This window comes from Leptonychotes weddellii, chromosome 3 (assembly GCF_054177405.1).
Source record: "Leptonychotes weddellii isolate Sample4059 chromosome 3, ASM5417740v2, whole genome shotgun sequence".
NCBI lineage: Eukaryota > Metazoa > Chordata > Mammalia > Carnivora > Phocidae > Leptonychotes > Leptonychotes weddellii.
In genome coordinates, this window is record NC_138371.1 from 7,604,815 (window position 1) to 7,621,963 (window position 17,149).

The 17,149-nt window shown below is 36.8% G+C and overlaps 1 protein-coding gene across 1 annotated transcript in view; it reads right to left on the reverse strand.

Moving 5' to 3' along the window:
• Positions 1-17,149, reverse strand: part of PSMD1 (proteasome 26S subunit, non-ATPase 1) — a 75,102-nt gene that overhangs the window by 10,256 nt on the left and 47,697 nt on the right. Inside the window, exons 15-17 of the mRNA XM_081815296.1 lie at positions 12,846-12,995; positions 10,104-10,220; positions 2,909-3,011 (exon numbers count right to left, since the gene is read on the reverse strand). Of these exons, the coding sequence (XP_081671422.1) occupies positions 2,909-3,011; positions 10,104-10,220; positions 12,846-12,995 (370 nt within the window). The remainder of the gene's footprint in view (positions 1-2,908; positions 3,012-10,103; positions 10,221-12,845; positions 12,996-17,149) is intronic.

Genomic DNA, 17,149 nt, shown 5'->3' on the forward strand with positions numbered 1-17,149 from the left:
CTAGCCTTGTGACCTTGGACAAATCACTTTACCTCTAAAAGTCTCTTTTCCCATTGGCAAAATGAGGGTTTGGACTTGAGCACCTGAACTAGAGCTCTACCACTAACAAAAGAAAACCTTTAATATCTCCAATCTTTGATTCAACTGAAATTTTTTTTTGAGGAAGCATAGTATGTGAAACAATGAAATCAAAGTTAATTCCATTTAATCAGAAGTTTGGGCTGCTGAGAGGCTGAATGGCTCAGCCTGTCTTGTTCATCCACTTCTTGCCACATCCCCTAGACTATCCCTTGATGGGGTACAGAGAAACATAGTCTGAAAACTAGTAAGAACTAAGATGCAAGCATCATTTAGACAGCTGGATCTTTACTGGGCCCTAGAAAGGCTGAGATTCTAGGAGGCTATTTGGGGTTGCAAACTTGAATGCCTTTAGGAACCAGTCAGGCAAATGAATGAGAAAACCTGACTGGAAGCAGTGGGGAACTGAAGCAACTGGAAAGTTCATGTCGTATTTAAAGAGGACATGTTACTAAGGGTGTAGGTCCAGAGTTACTAGGTAATTCTGTTTTTAAAAGTAGACTGTAATCTGGATTTTGTCCAAAATTTTGTTAGGCAGGCAAACATGTTTATACGTTTGGTCTATATAACAGTGTTAGTATTGGACCCCAGAACTCTGAGACACCAATCTTTTAGTTTATATAAGATACCCTCTAAAGGGTACCTGGGTGGCTCAGTCAGTTAAGTGTCTGCCTTTGGCTCAGGCCATGATCCCAGAGTCCCGGGATCGAGTCCTGCATCAGGCTCCCCGCTCAGCAGGGAGTCTGCTTCTCCCTCTGCCCCTCCCCCCACTTGTGATCTCTCAAATAAATAAAATCTTTTTTTTTTTTTTAAGATTTTATTTATTTACTTGACAGAGAGAGACACAGCAAGAGAGGGAACACAAGCAGCGGGAGTGGGAGAGGGAGAAGCAGGCTTCCCGCCGAGCAGGGAGCCTGACGTGGGGCTCGATCCCAAGGTCCAGGGATCATGACCTGAGCCCAAGGCAGATGCTTAACGACCGAGCCACCCAGGAGCCCCTCAAATAAATAAAATCTTAAAAAGAAAAAAAAAAAAAGATACGCTATAAAAATGGAGCTTGTCTGCACCTAGTCACCATCCTAATTTGAATTCCAATTCTGGATCCCTATTGCTCACATTTCACTTCTTTTAACTTCAGTCTCTCCCAGATGCTGCTACATTAGTCAGGAAGTATTACTTTTACTAAACTAAAAAAGCACTTTAATTTTTTCTAAGAATCAAATAATCTAGATTTTATTTGGAAAAAATCAGGTATCCTTTAGTTTTGTTTTTCCAATAAGGATGAGTTATATGCATTTATTGTCTGCTTGTGCTCTAACCTCCACATTCACCAAATGCTTACTATATATTGAGAATTTTGAACAAAATACTGAAAAGAGATCCCAAGGAGCCTCTAGCCTAGTGGAGAAGACAACTAGATAATTAAACTAGGGTATACAAGCATTATGAGATTGAAACCTGGGCACTAGTGAGGACATACAGCTAAACATGTATGTCCCAGGGTGAAGGCTGGGTAGGGCAGAGGAGAGGGGAAGGCTGCTCAGAGAACATGATACTTATTTTAAGTTTTGAAGCTGAATTCCCTTTATTTCAATGAAACCCATTTTCTTCAGACTTAGAAACTAAACTAGCCTTTTGTTCTAACAGTCTGAGATTTAATACAAAACAAGAAAGAGTTTATCCTGTTGGTAGTGTTTACACAGTTTTACAAACTTCAATCATAAATCTTAATCTTTGGCTCTTCTCCCTGAAGAGACCAAATCATCGAGTGAATTCTCATAAACTTCAACTTCACTCATTCCTTTGAAGTTGACCTCCAGAGTTCCTCCATTAACACTAACTTCTGAGAGCCAGACTGCAGGACTACACGTTTTTTCTAATGCAGTTGCAGCACAGTTTGTAGGAGGACAGGATATTGACAAAGTGAAAAGGGGTGAGAGAATAATTTTGCTTGTAATAGTGAACACAACAGTACAGAACTTTTATGTACGAAATAACACTAAAATAAGTAAGGCAGAAAAAAAAATAAATAAAAAGAAACGGAAAGAAGCATCAAAACTTGATTGGTCCACGACAATTCAGAGATACAAAAGGCAGTGAAGGGAGAGAGGGGCTGAAAGGGGAAGGAAGGGAGGGAGAGAGAGGACTTCTAGTAAAGATGGTAGAATAAAGCTGAAACAGAGAAGTATCCTCCCCTAATTCTTCACAAATAATATAGCAGAAACCAGCAAAAAAACTGTAGTTGTACTGAATGAACAAGTAAAGGGTTGTATATAAAACTACAAACCTCAAAAACTGGCAGCTAAAAGAAATAGATTATGGAGTAGTAAAACGTTACTCCTAAATCCTATTTAAAAACCAATTACCCAAAGTAGCCAATCTCAGATGGCTACATACTGTATGATTCCAGCTGTATAATACTCTGGAAAGGGGAAAACTAAAGTTATAGGGACAATAAAAAGATCAGTGGTTGCCAGGGGATTGTGCAGAAGGAGGGAGAGATGAAAAGGTGGAACACAGAGGATTTCTAGGGCAGTGAAACTATTGCCTATGATGTAATAGTGGATATGTATTTATGCATTTGTCAAAACCCATAGAAAATGGACTTGAATGTAAACTAGGGACTGATAAAACCCAGCCAATTCAGTGTCAAGTTCTATGAACTATAGGCTCCATGTTTTCTCCAGGAATAATTTCCCCCCAGAAAATTTCTCCAATAATTCCCCAAATAATTTCCCCAGTTTCTACTATGTCATATAGTTAGAGCAGATAGTTACTTCATCAGAGTTAGTTTAAATAGATAAATACATCTGGAAGATTTAACATTTACCTGCATCCAGTATGCCCTGCGCCAAAATAGCGCCAAACTTAGCCATGACATCATCATGTTTATCATTGATGACTTTGGAATACAGCTGTCTGAACTGATTCACCTGAAGGAACACGCAAAAGAATTATAGTCATATCAATATTCATTTGTGGTGTCATTTCAGACCAGGGAAAATAGATTGTTCAAATTATAATGAAACTTGAGCTCTGAAATTCACAACATTCAAAAAGAGAGAGATACAAACCAGATTTCAAGGCAGCAAAAGTTCCATGTTTGAAATCATGGGTGTTATGACTTTTCTGGTGTGGGAGCACCAGTTCTGTTTTCAATCCTCATTCCACAGTGGATGATTCAGACTCATGGGAATGTTGAATGTGATTTCGTATTGCAGCACTGTTAGTCAGCAGGCTTAAACAGTTACAAACATTGAAGCTTTCATTGTACTGTGAATAACAGCTACTTTGCTTACCATCACTCTTACAGATTTCCTAGCAGGCATAATCCTTCAATTCTATCTTCAAGTAAACCACCCTTTACTGAAGATGTGTGAGGCATATTTTGGATTTAGTGTATATTCACATCAAGATATTCATTACACACACGTATTAATTTTTTGAGAACATGTCATGGTAATTACTCTTGTCAAAAAAACACACCAAAATGGAACATGTGCTAACTCACTTATGGTAGGATTATTAGTAATTTTTCTTTATTCTTTTCTGCATTCCTAAAACTAATATATATTACTTTTACAATTAGAAAATAAAATTTATAAAATACATGTTTTCAATATATTTGTGATTGCTTTAAAACTGTTTGAGTGACAATAAGGGAACTGTTTTATGCTTCCTCCATGTCTTACACTTCTCTGTTTTCCCACCAGTGCTTTTCAAGTGGTAGGCACCCAGGATGAAGTCTGCTTGTTCAAGAAGCACATGATCATGGAGCTCCCCAAATCTGCCCCAAGCAGAGAATATCGAATTTTTGAGTTTCCTAATATAATGACCTTACTTGCATGACATATTCTTTCAGAATCTCTTCCCTCTTCACTTGTCTTGGTCTTGGAGGCCATGCTGTGCAGGGTAATACAGAATCAGACAACCTGGCTTATAAATATCTCTGCTTCAATAAGCCGTTTAGGAAGTTTTTAGCTTTTATGTGCTTCGGTCTCTTCATCCCTATAGGGATTGTAGAACCTATCTTACACAGCTGCTGTAAGGATTTTTTTTTTTTTTTAAAGATTTTATTTATTTATTTTGAGAGAGAGAGAATGAGAGACAGAGAGCATGAGAGGGAGGAAGGTCAGAGGGAGAAGCAGACTCCCTGCCGAGCAGGGAGCCCGATGCGGGACTCGATCCCGGGACTCCAGGATCATGACCTGAGCCGAAGGCAGTCGCTTAACCAACTGAGCCACCCAGGCGTCCCATTTTTTTTTTTTTTTTTTTTAAAGATTTTATGCTGCTGTAAGGATTATATGATGCAATATATATGTAATGTAATGTGTAAACAGCGTTTTATAGTTCAGTAAGCATGGCTATCCTACCATACTGTGGCAGAACCCTACCAGTCCCCCCTGACTATTATCTCTGCAACATAATACTGCTAAAAAATGTGATGGGAAAACAATGAACTCACCCTGCCATTACCTAGCATATAACCATTAGTGAGCCATTTACTTCTCTAGGTCTTATTTTCTCTAACTGTAAAACCAGCATGACTAGATCATCATAAAATTCCCTTCTAGTTTTAAAAATCCTAAGGTTTGATGCTTTTACTCTGGTTCAACAGATCAAATTCCTTTGATTCTGAACTTATTTTAGATGAACACTTACATTACCTTATATAGGATGGAAATTTTATGTGCTTAAAGGTTTATGAAATATGTCATGAACTTATAAAAAGTAACACTGGACAAAGCACTGTATGTACATTATGAGGAAGAATTTAAATATAAAATCACACCCAAAACAATAGGAAATCAAATATTCAGTGAAACTGAAAGATGGATTAAAAAAAATCAATACAAATATGTAATAGGATTATCCAATTAAGTAGACTACTTCAAAGAGCTATTTCCTGTTTATCATTTAAAAATTCTTTTCCTGGGCGCCTGGGTGGCTCAGTTGGTTAAGTGACTGCCTTCAGCTCAGGTCATGATCCTGGAGTCCCCGGATCGAGTCCCGCATCGGGCTCCCTGCTCGGCAGGGAGCCTGCTTCTCCCTCTGACCCTAACCCCTCTCATGTGCTCTCTCTCAAATAAATAAATAAATAAATAAATCTTTAAAAAAAAAAAAATTCTTTTCCTCACATTTTACTACTTATGGAGCAGTAACAATTCTCATGTTTATGATTCTTCATAAAGAATTATTATTTTAGTAGGTTAGGATAGTATCTTAAATTTGAAGGCAAGTTTGAGATCATGTACTCCCTGTACTTACGGATGGGAAACTGAAGTAAAACAGGTGAAATGACTGGCTTGTTTGTGATCAAGCAACTAACTGCAATCATGGTGAGGATCATGATTTCCTGGTTCAATTTCACTGTTATGAACAGTATGGTGCCCCCATACAATTTGTGGGAGAAAAACATTTATTTCTCATTTTATATTACGATAGTCTCACAGAAAAGACAAATTCTAAGCAATCCTGTGATCCATGCATTCATTCTGCTATACATGATTATCTAAAAATCTACCTTCTCCAAATTCATGCATTTTTAACATTCATCATATTTTTAAACTCTATACCTTATACTGCTGGGGGAAAAAACACTTTCAGAAAAAAAAATGGGGAGAAGGAAATAAAGTTCTTTGGGGTTATTTCTGTTGGTACTTATCAACTGGGTATGTTTCCTTTCAATTTTCTTCTATTTTCCTGCATATAGAAATAAAACAGCACATCAAGGATCAGTTTTGAAGTTGTCTTTCTTTTCTCTTTCTCTGACATTACATCTGCTCTTACGACTTCAACTATAGGTCTGTAACTTCTTCCATGAAATCCTTGAGGCCAGATGAATTTTGGAATTCAGAATTTACAAAGATAACATGGTGTATATACCATACATTATGCAATATTCTCAATGGAGCATGGGGAAAATAACCTATAATCAAACAAATCCATATTTCAAAAAGCAGCTAAATGACTGAATATTAACACTAAATGGGATAAAGGCTATAAATGAGTTCATATTAGTTCAAGTTTTACAGCCAAATGAGTCCTTAAAAATAAACAAACCTCTCTTCAGAGCATTTTGGATTTTAGAACTGCAGATAGAGGGCTATGGACTTACATAATTTCCTTGTGGTTAGTTCCCAAATCTCTACCTTCAGTTCTGACTTTTCTCCTTTGCTCTCATCTTATCTCCAGCTGACTTGCTATCATCTCAAACTCAACATGCCTAAAACAAAAATTATCTTTATTCTTCTTTTAAGATATTGTCAATGTTATCATGATTTCCCCATTATCAATATACCAAATGATGTTTTTAGCTCCCTTCTCAGTTTTACGAGTATTATTTTGTTTATGGTAGTTGCTTGTAGCCCTTTCTTTATATTATCACTGACATTGTTAGAGTCCAAGTTCCTACCTTAAGGCAATAGTATGGTAATACAGATTACCATTTACAAATGTGTTATGCTATGCTTATAATACAAAATTTCATTCTTATAATTTCATCTTATAGAAGTTCAAAGATTTCTTCATAGAAATACTTCTAGGTCCCCATGATGGCTCACAAAAGCCTAATCTACTCAAATTGTGATTTTAGAAATGCAAAAGCTTATCAAGCTTGGCCAAACATGATCCTACTGCCAAAAGAGTACCTGTCAGTTGTGGTTACTTACCCACAGCAGGTAACCTTAGGCCAGATGATATTAGGCAAGGAGGAGCACCAGAGATTTTATTTTTACACTGTAATATTTTTATCCGATTCTGTACATGATAATAATGTACATGTTCAAAAATGCTAAAGGTGGATTTCATTTAACAAGGAAAATAAAAGATAGATCCTTCATAAAGAGTAGAGTTTGTTCTTGAGTGAAAATAGTTCCAAAGACCTATAAAAAGCACATTATTCTAGTTAAATGGTTTTGAATCTCTGGTCTAAGGGCTTTCTAAATTGGGTTTGTAATCACCCAGGGGTGTATACATGTTCCTGGGTCTATGTTGTTGAGAGTGAGTGAACAAAAAAACTGGCAGAAGAAGAAAGCAAAGATGCACTGGAATTACTTAAACTGAGACCACAGTGTATAGAACTAAGCATTAAGACAGCATTCTGCAAAAGGATGTGATGTATGTCATGCTTACATAAAATACCTCCTTTGGAACTTTCCATTGTGAATTTCACAAACTATCTGAGAAATGTCCCTTTTGGATTCCCCTGAGGAGTGGTTATGTAAGTCTTGATGAAATTAAGACTTCATCTCCATTTTACTTCCACTTGATTTCCTGCACCAGTTTGCAACCTTGTTACTAGGACTCTGTAGTCTTGAGAACTTCTCTTTAAGCTTTTTTTTTAGATTTTACTTATTTATTTGAGAGAGAGAAAGGAGTGTGTGCATGGAAGGGTAGAGGGGGAGGGAGAGGGAGAGAGAATTTGAAGCCAATTCCGTGCTGAGCACGGAGCCTGACACGAGGGGCTCAATCCCATGACTGCGAGATCAGGACCTGAGCCGAAACCAAGAGTCAGACGCTTAACGGACTGAGCCACCCAGGCGCCCCTCTTCAAGCTTGTTAACAGCTTTTTCTTTTCAGCAAAATGTCACATACCATTCCAAAAGAATATCAAGTTGTCTTGTTAGCAATTATCAGATAAAAGAGAGATGATATAAACTTGACAGTCCACATAAGTCTTTATTGCATGCTTAATAGCAGAAAACAACGAAACAGAACTCAAACTTTAAGAATTCATGAGCTGAGTTAACAATTTCCCTCTAAGGAACAGTGTTTCCTGAAAAAATACTGGAGCTTTACACTGGCATGCACAGCTTTGCTTTCAGAGTCGGTAGGGTACAGATTTAACTTTCCCCACGGAGCTTACATTAATGGCAATAGCTAGCAGCTATAATTGCATTTCGACATTCTTAATTAATACTCAAGATTCTGATACAAGCTGAAGATGGAAGGGCTCCCTATGTATTCACATCAGCTAAGACTTGGTTCAACGGCATTTTACGGAATGATTAAAAAATACTGATTATTTAAATTCTGTATTTTTTCACTTTTTCTAAATGTGAAAAAGTTTTATCTATTAGAATAAATAGTTGAATGCTTTTTCAAACTACACATCCTACCCTAGCCTATCCCCATTCCAAAGGACCCTGCCAGTGTTGGTGCAGAGTTTATGGTTGAAAAATCAACAAAATTCTACAGCAGAGGATGAAAAGATAGTAAACTATTTGTCTTGTTCACAATACAAATAACATGAAAGCAACATGTGAGGTCAAAGTGAGTAAATATCTATATATTACTGTTAGGGGAAGTGCATTCCATGGCCTAAACTTCCTACTTTAACATTACTCAGTTGGATAACCCCCAGCTGATAAAGCTCAGAAGATCAAAAGCAGAAATAAAAGATGCAAAAGCTATTCATATTATAACTGCTATATTTAAAAACAAAAGCCAAAAAGAAATGTGGACCCTCTGAAAAGATGTTTATGTTCTAGAAGATATATGAAGTGATATACTATTAAAACAGAATGAGAAGTTGGGATTCTATTTTTGCAATAATCCAATTTTTGGAAGTCTTACAAATGATTTTGACAGAGCAGCACTGGATAAATGAAATAAAAATGATAAAAATAAAAATGAAATAAAAAAATAAAAATGATTCCCATTAGAAATGGGAATCTATTAAACAAAGTTCCATAAAATGAGAATGAATAATCAATGAGTTCTGGAAATTTTTCTCTTCTCCACGCTCCCTCCCCCCATCAATCTACTTTGCTGAAAATGAAGATGTTTTACATTTGCTTGATGAGGCAGAAGACAGTATGCCAATGGTTTTTCTAGTTGTCAATTTTTTGATTTTTTCTCAAATAGAAGCAAAATTAATACAAAACTATTAAATGCTCTAATTTCAAGTTAAGAATAAAAAGTTCTGAAATTATTGCATAAGCTACACACACCTATTTAATACAACAAAAATGGTAATTTTTAGTACATGTGAATAAGATCTGTGCATTTTCTCAACAAAATGAGAAATTTTGGCTGAGGTGCCAAGATACATTAGATATCATACTCTAACATGATGTCTGGGAGACTGTCATGAGGAAATTTTAAAATAGATGTCTCAAAATCTTTGCTGGGAGCCAGCCACAGGGTATCTATGAGAAGTGAACTGCAGGAGGATGTGTGAGGGGGATTTCTGTGGGGAAAGCTGAGCTGTGGGTCTTTCCCCCTCACTCCAAGCCTAAAGATGGGCTTCAGAGGGACCACGTGGAGAGCTTAATAAGATCAGTGGTTACTGTGCACTGACATCTGACATAGAAAGTTAAGAGGCATTAGCTGTCCACGGAGGTAACTAGCAGAGAGGGTGAGGGAGATGAAGAGGAGGGAGAAGAAGACAGAAGAGGAAGGAGAGGGACAGGGCAGGCAAAGCTACACTGAGAACCATATATTATACTCCTAGCTACAAGGGCAAAATATGCAGGACTGGTTCTGTGAACGGATGTGGGTGAGGAAGGAAAGCCGTCCTGGAGCCATGTGAAACCCTGCCCCACTCCCAGGGGGGCACTGACATTCTAACAGAGAATCTGGATATACTCATTTCTAAACTGAGATTGTATATACCATATAAAGTGAATGTAGGACTTTTTATTGCCTCAGAAAGATGAATCAAAAAGTCATGGACTGCCTGAGTTTGCATCCTGTATCAGAGGAACAAGTTATCCTGCTAAACGCATTTTAAAAGGACAGTAGGAGGCAAAAATTAAAGTTCATTTTTATGATTTCATCAACCTGTAAGTTCTCATTTTTCAAGTATGGCTAAAAAGTTGAATTAACAAAGTGACTATAAATCTGTAAAAAAATGCATTTAAAGAGGATTATATAATTAAAGTTATCTTTTACCCACCTTTTTTACTTCCTTTGAGTTTAGTGTCCACTACATTTGAGGTAAAAATGTCCTTAAAAGAAGGTAAGTTACTAAAGAAAAGCCTGAACCAGCTCTCTTCTGGAGAATTTTTTCATTTGCTCACCTTTGGACAAGTGATTTCAGTCTGCTGGATCATGATGAGAGCTGAGGCTATCAGAGCTCCTTGCCTCACATAGTTCACAGGGTCATTTGTCATCGGTTCTAACAAATTAATTGCTTCCTGAAAGCATTAGAAAAAAACTTTAAATTAAGCTGGTATAGCGGAATTTTCAAATTAGTTACTGTTATTCTAAGTCAGTATTTTCCTCTGACATTGTAGTGAGTTCATTAAAGACTACTTGCAACTGAGAATGCTTTTAGTTTCAATATAATTGATGGTAAGTGAGAAGGAAGCTTGTAGATAACATGCGTGTTCCTGTTTTGAAGTAAAAGAAGTAAAAAAGAAGGTAACAGAAAATGAGATTAATGTTAAGTGCCACTTTATAACATTCCTTATAAGGTCTTTGGCAGGTATAAATCCGGAGGAACAAAGCAATGGGTTTACAAAATTATCAAATTTATTTCTTAACACAGTATGCCACTTCTTAAATATCCTGTTTCAAGGCCAAGGAAAGAAAAAATAAGTTGAATTCTTTTTCTTTTAAGAAAACAACTTCCGATTTCTTTACACGTGGATTCATTTATTTTAAAAATCAGAGCTGTTAACAGATAATATACGTACCAGATAAATGTATTTTCTCTCCATTTCAGTGAAAAATGTGACACTACTCATAGTATTGTCAATACTGTTTGTGAGGGAGTCATGATAAAAATATAACCAAATTTCCAACTTATAAGTTAAACGACACTAACTTGGTCTTTGAGGTATGTGATATAACCTCAAAGATATATTTTAGAATAAAAAAGTGCTTTGAGTTTTTAAGAAATAAAAATAAAGCACCAAACCTTGGTCAGATAGGTATAGTTATATAGATCACACAAACTATCTAGAAATAAAGCAGACTTGCTTAGTATGAGTAATAAAAATTTTTCATTGAATTAACTTGTCAGATGCTGTGTCTCAAAGAACATTTGCTCCTACATATCATATCAAGTTTAGAGTAATCTGGAAAGAAAAAAAAATCTAATATACATTTAACTTACGAGGCTTGACATAAATGTCTACTGAAGACCTGAGGGGGAAAATACTTCATAAAACATCCAACTATAATTTTCCTTTGTTTACAGGTGTTCCAGAAAAAAAATGAAGGCCAATTTCTATAAACTGGTATTTTATAAACCCAATGATATTTCTAATAAAACTGAAGATACATTCTCATGTAAGAAATTCTCCCACAAAAGAAAACACTTAAAAACAAATCTCCATCATATCCTTAAAGGATCTTCCCCTCCATCACTGATTTGACAAATATTTACCGAACGCCTACTATGTGCCTGGTCTCACTTTAGCTTCTAGCAGTGAACATTCTGTTCTTAGGGACCTTACATTTCAGGGCAGAGGAGACATAAAATAAATAAATAGGTGTAAAAATATGTCAGGTGGTGATAAGTCCTATGAAGAAAAAATAAAGCAGGGTAAGGAGATGAATCAGAATACTGGAAGGGGATGTCTCTCTAAATTTTTATGCAATTTTTTTCACATATAGTGAAAACGCCCATTTTAATTTCTAGTTTCAGTAATGTTTTATGTGACTAGAAAAAGTTATTTGTATCCAATATTAATACTCTTTATTAGAGGGCGCCTGGGTGGCTCAGTTGGTTGGGCGACTGCCTTCGGCTCAGGTCATGATCCTGGAGTCCCGGGATCGAGTCCCGCATCGGGCTCCCTGCTCGGCGGGGAGTCTGCTTCTCCCTCTGACCCTCCTCCCTCTCATGCTCTCTGTCTCTCATTCTCTCTCTCGCAAATAAATTAAAAAAAAAAAAATACTCTTTATTAGAGAAAAAGTGAAGCAAATTAAAATTTAATTCCTGGACTCAATCAATAAATAACTGTTTTATTTTATTTTATTGTGGACAAGAGAGGATAAAAAAATGACTCCTCCTCTGATATAAAGACATTGGAAGCATAACCTAGCTCTAATCTTGTTCTTTATGTTCTCACTATTCTCATTATGTTTGTGTTCTCTCTCTCTCTCTCACACACACACATACCCATGCACACACGGACTCCATTAAAAGAAAAGTTCATCTTTTGGGGGGTGGTGAAGGTGTGTACGTTTGTGCTATGAAAGGCAAAAATGTGATGATTATGCCATTGCTGCGAATGAAGAATACTTGTTTAAGCAACAGCACATTTCTTTATGAATCTCACGATGAATTGTATTTTACAGTCATTTGCTTGCCTAACCCAACTCTTTATATTTTGTCACTTTTGAAGATTTAACAAATACCACGTTACCTATTAGATTTGTGAGGAGAATCAGGCAAATAGCAGTTAAGTGATTTGCTTAAAACAAAAACAAACAAAAAAAAGAATCAAAGTTAGCTGATTTTGGTGGTCTCATACAAGAACCTTGATTCCTAATAATGCCAATTAAACATATAAATTACCATGTTAAGTGACCAGACTAACTCTTTAAAGAATTTTTTTAAAAAGAAATCAATGCTTTCAAAAAGAAATTCAACAGCATTGTTTGGTCACCCATGCAATGTGGTGGTTTGTTCTTAACTCGCTTTGAGCAACCATGGTAAAGTGAGGAAGGAAGTTCTGGGAAGCTGTGCGAGACAAGTTAACTCTCATAGATCACACCACACTTGCATTTTTACAGTGGTTATACCAACTTTTCTGCTAGGGAAAACAGTCTGGTGCCAGGCAAGAACTGACCCCAGTGGCTTTGGGCTTTACCTTGTTTCCTGTACCGGCACAGCAGATGCCCAGGGCCATAGCAGCTCCATAACGCACGTGAGGATTGTAACTCTCTGACAGCAATGAAACAACGCTGGGACACTGTTCAGGGGTCCTGATAAGAAATAGAGGAAGTGAAGACAGTGTTATAGGTAAAAGGTTTTAAATCAAGATGGAAGAATTTCAACCAATTCTTTTTAACTTATGGGAAACAGCAGTTAGATTTCACATGGAAGTTGGAGAATTAAAAGTTGCGCATGGAATTCTAATTATTGATATTAATCTTCAGTATTCAGAGACTATACACAAAGAAAACAGAACATATCAGTGATTCCTCAACCACAGCTCTGCATTAGAGCATTACAGTCATTCCTTTGTGCTTCCTCCATAGTGGGTAATAACCATGAGGGTGTGGGGGGCACACAATGCCCTACATCAATTCTTATCTTTCTTGCTTATTTTGTGTTTTGTACCAGAAGACAAAAGCTGTTATAGAGACTCTGGGATGTTTCCAAAGCTGCACAAAAGATCTAAATTGCCCAGTATAACTCTGATTGAATACCAAATTGGTAAATATGCCTTGATAATGAAAAAATTGTTTTTTTTTTCTTTAGCAATTATTATTGTATTGATAAGGGCAGAAATTGTTCTTAAAAAAAAAAGATTTTATTTATTTATTTATTTGAGAGAGAGAGAGCACGCAAGTGTGGGGAGGAGCAGAGGGAGTGGGAGAAGCAGACTCCATGCTGAGCACAGAGCCCAACATGGGGGTTGATCCCATGACCCTGAGACCATGATCCGAGCTGAAATCAAGAGCTGGGATGCTCAACTGACTGAGCCACCCAGGCACCCCAGAAATTGTTCTTTTCTCAACCTCTTCATATTTCAGCAAAGACAAAAAAAATAGGGCAACCCTGACTAATGAAATACCTGACCTCATCTTTATAGTGGTTACTCTTTAGGGGCAGCAGGATTGGGGTAGTAGCTAGAGGAGAATGTAAGGGGAATATCTGGGCAGCTGATAACGATCTCAAACTGGATGCTGGTTATAGTGTGTGTTCAGTTGTGAAAATTCATCAAACTGTAGGCTAATTATGTGCATGTTTTTAGATGTGTATTACACTTCAACAAAAACTTAAAGAAAAAGGTTATACATATAACTACATTTAATAAAGTTTTTTTTTTTTATTTTAAACACTATCTTGTTGTGAATGAAAGCAGTTACTACTTACAGACCAATTCAATTCCATAACTTTGTTGGATTGTCCTCTAGCCTCAAACTCTAGTAAGTGGTAAATTCAAATTTCAAATGGAATAGAGCCAAATTTATGAAAACCATCCAGAAAACTGAAATTATGCTACAAGAGAAGGCTGGATTTCCTCCTTACAACAAAGTCCATCACTCTTTCTTGAAAATGTTCTCAGTTTGACTAAGCTTCCTAGTAGGAATAATTTGTAAATAAGACTAATGACAACAATATGGAGAAAAAGCCTGGTATTGTGAAAGATTCAATGTACTAGGAAACAGAGGATCTGGGTTCTAGTTCTAGTTTTGCTAATTTCTTAGTATGTGACATTAGGTAAGTCACTTTTTTTTGGTAATTAGACATAACTTTTCTTTTGCTGGAATAATATAAAAAACAAAATGAGTAAATAACAGAAAATATGGTAATAATATATATACCTTCAATTAATGCACATAGACATAAATAACAATACATTATATAAGAGGAAGTCATGAAGTCAAAAACCCATGTTCCAGTTCCTGCTTTGTCTCTAAATAGCTGGGATAATTTAGACAAAGCTCAATGAAACAAACACTCTGGGATCCCTTTCTATGTACGAAAAAAGAAGGAATGGGACTAGAAGTTCTCTGTCTTTCCTACTTTATAATTCTATAGCTCTTTTTTTTTTTTTTTAAGATTTTACTTATTTATTTGTCAGAGAGAGAGAGACAGAGAGCACAAGCAGGGGGAGTGGCAGGTAGAGGGAGAAGCAGGCTCCCCCCTGAGCAAGGAGCCTGATGCTGGGATCATGACCTGAGCCGAGGCAGACACTTAACTGACTGAGCCACCCAGATGTCCCCAATTCTATGGCTTTTAAAAATGAACCAACCAGGGTGCCTGGGTGGCTCAGTCAGTTAGGCATCCCATTCTTGATTTTTGGCTCAGGTCATGATCTCAGGGTTGTGAGATCAAGACATGTGTCAGCCTCTGTGCTCAGCAAGGAGTCTGCTCGAGATTCTCCCCCTCTCCCGCTTCCCTGGCTCATGCGCACTCTCAAATAATAAATCTAAAAAACAAAAAAACCAACCAACAAAGGTTTTAAATCAATGTTCATTGTTACAGGACATTTCTTTGATGAGAAATATTCCTATGGAATTTAAAGTGATATTACATCGAAGAGGCTGCTGGAGAGTCATTCTGCAACTTGTAGTTGACAGTACCATCATTTAACTTTTATTTTGTGCTCCTATTAGGCAAAGAACTTAAAGCTCTGTCCATAACTTGATACTCAAATCCTCTGACAAACTCAAGCATTTTGTCACCAAATTAATTACAAATAAAACCAACTCAAGAGTGCACATATCCCAAGGGCCAAGGCTGTGTTTTCTGTATTTTTTATTTTCCATAAATTATTAGCACAGTGCTAGATACTAAAGATAAAATAATTTTTGTTACTCAGTAAATGACAAAGAGAGTCAAACTAAATTTATATTTAGAGACTTAACCAATAAGTATTTTCTACTAGGTTCAGGGCCTAACGGTTAACCTCTGGGGGGTGGGGGTTGGGGGGGAAATCAAGCCCTTCCCTGTTCCCCTACCCACTTAAGTTTGTAATTTAGCTGCACAATCAAGAAAAAAAAGGGAAAGTGAGCAAGTACCTGTGTTGCTTCATAAGGGCTAATTGAGAGTGTCTTTTAATTTTATGTGCTTTGAAGTTCTCAGTAGGGAGATCACATAGGTAAGGCCTGAAACATCCACAAAATAGGTACCTAATTCTAATTTGTTGTTTCAGTAAAATTTCTTGGCTTGTAGCTAACAGTCAACTTGCCAACTTTACTATTTGTACAAACTTTCCACAGAGCAGGAACTGTGCCAGGATATATGCACAAGTCACTGCCATATCATCTGACCATAAACTGCATATATGAACTCCTTTCTTTCAACATACTGGCTATTAACTACTGTTTCTTTACTAAATATTTTGTGTAACCTCAACATTAAATCCTATTAATAAATCAGATGCTTTCATCTGGTGTCTTTTCATCTGGTGTTTTTTTTCTAATTTATCTTCACTAGAAAAGGAAAAGTACAGGAATATATGTATATAGGCAGAAACACTATTCTAGGCACATGGGGTCCAACACAGAGGGAATTTGGTGAGGCCATAAACCACAGGGTAGTCCCCTTGGTAGAACTGTGAATTTGTAATTCTCACTAGGTAAATGGCATAGGATTAACATATGACAAAGGAATTAAGAATATACCCTCTGCTGAGCTTCCTTGTATCCCCTACCAAAAGATTAAATAATCTGAGTAGTATCCTGAATTTCCAAGTACGTATTGAATGTCTTCAACCAAATATACCACAAACACCTCAATCAACATACAGCAGTCCACAAAGAAAGAGGAATAAGGGGCACCCTTCCCCTACACTACTTCTCCCACCATGACAGTTCATTTACATACCCAGGAAACTCACATCTTTCTTTATTCATTCTATTCCCTAAACCCCCACATCTTATCTGCCACCAAAGCAAGTGAAACCCTTAAATTTTATTTGTTTCCATTGCCTGCTTCAGGCCCCAATCACCTCTCACTGGAAATAATAGTGACTCCTTAAATAATCGCTCTGCCTTCTTCTCCTCTTGTCTTCATTTGGCTGTGGTAGTGAGAATAACATGGGCTTGGAATCAGGAAGACTTGAATTCCAATTCCACTGCAGCCATTTATTAGTAGAGTGGCAATCACTAAATCTCTCTGAGCCTTAACTGCATTACCCATAAAATGGTATCTGTTCCACCTTATTCATGCTGGGGAAAGTTGGTGGTATGGTAGAGTAGAATATTATACTACAATCACTGAAATCTAAATGCATTACCAGAAGTTGCCTTTGGACCAGAGCAGGAATCTGGCTACCCTAGCTGTAGTTTGGGTTCTTATTTGTAAAAAAGGGAAGGTAACTCATGCCCAAACATTCATTCAAAATAATATAAAGTGAGTTGGATATTAAACCTAGAAAGCTGGTTGTATTCAAAATCCTCACCTCCACGTCTCCTCACCAACTTTTTAAGGAGCTAA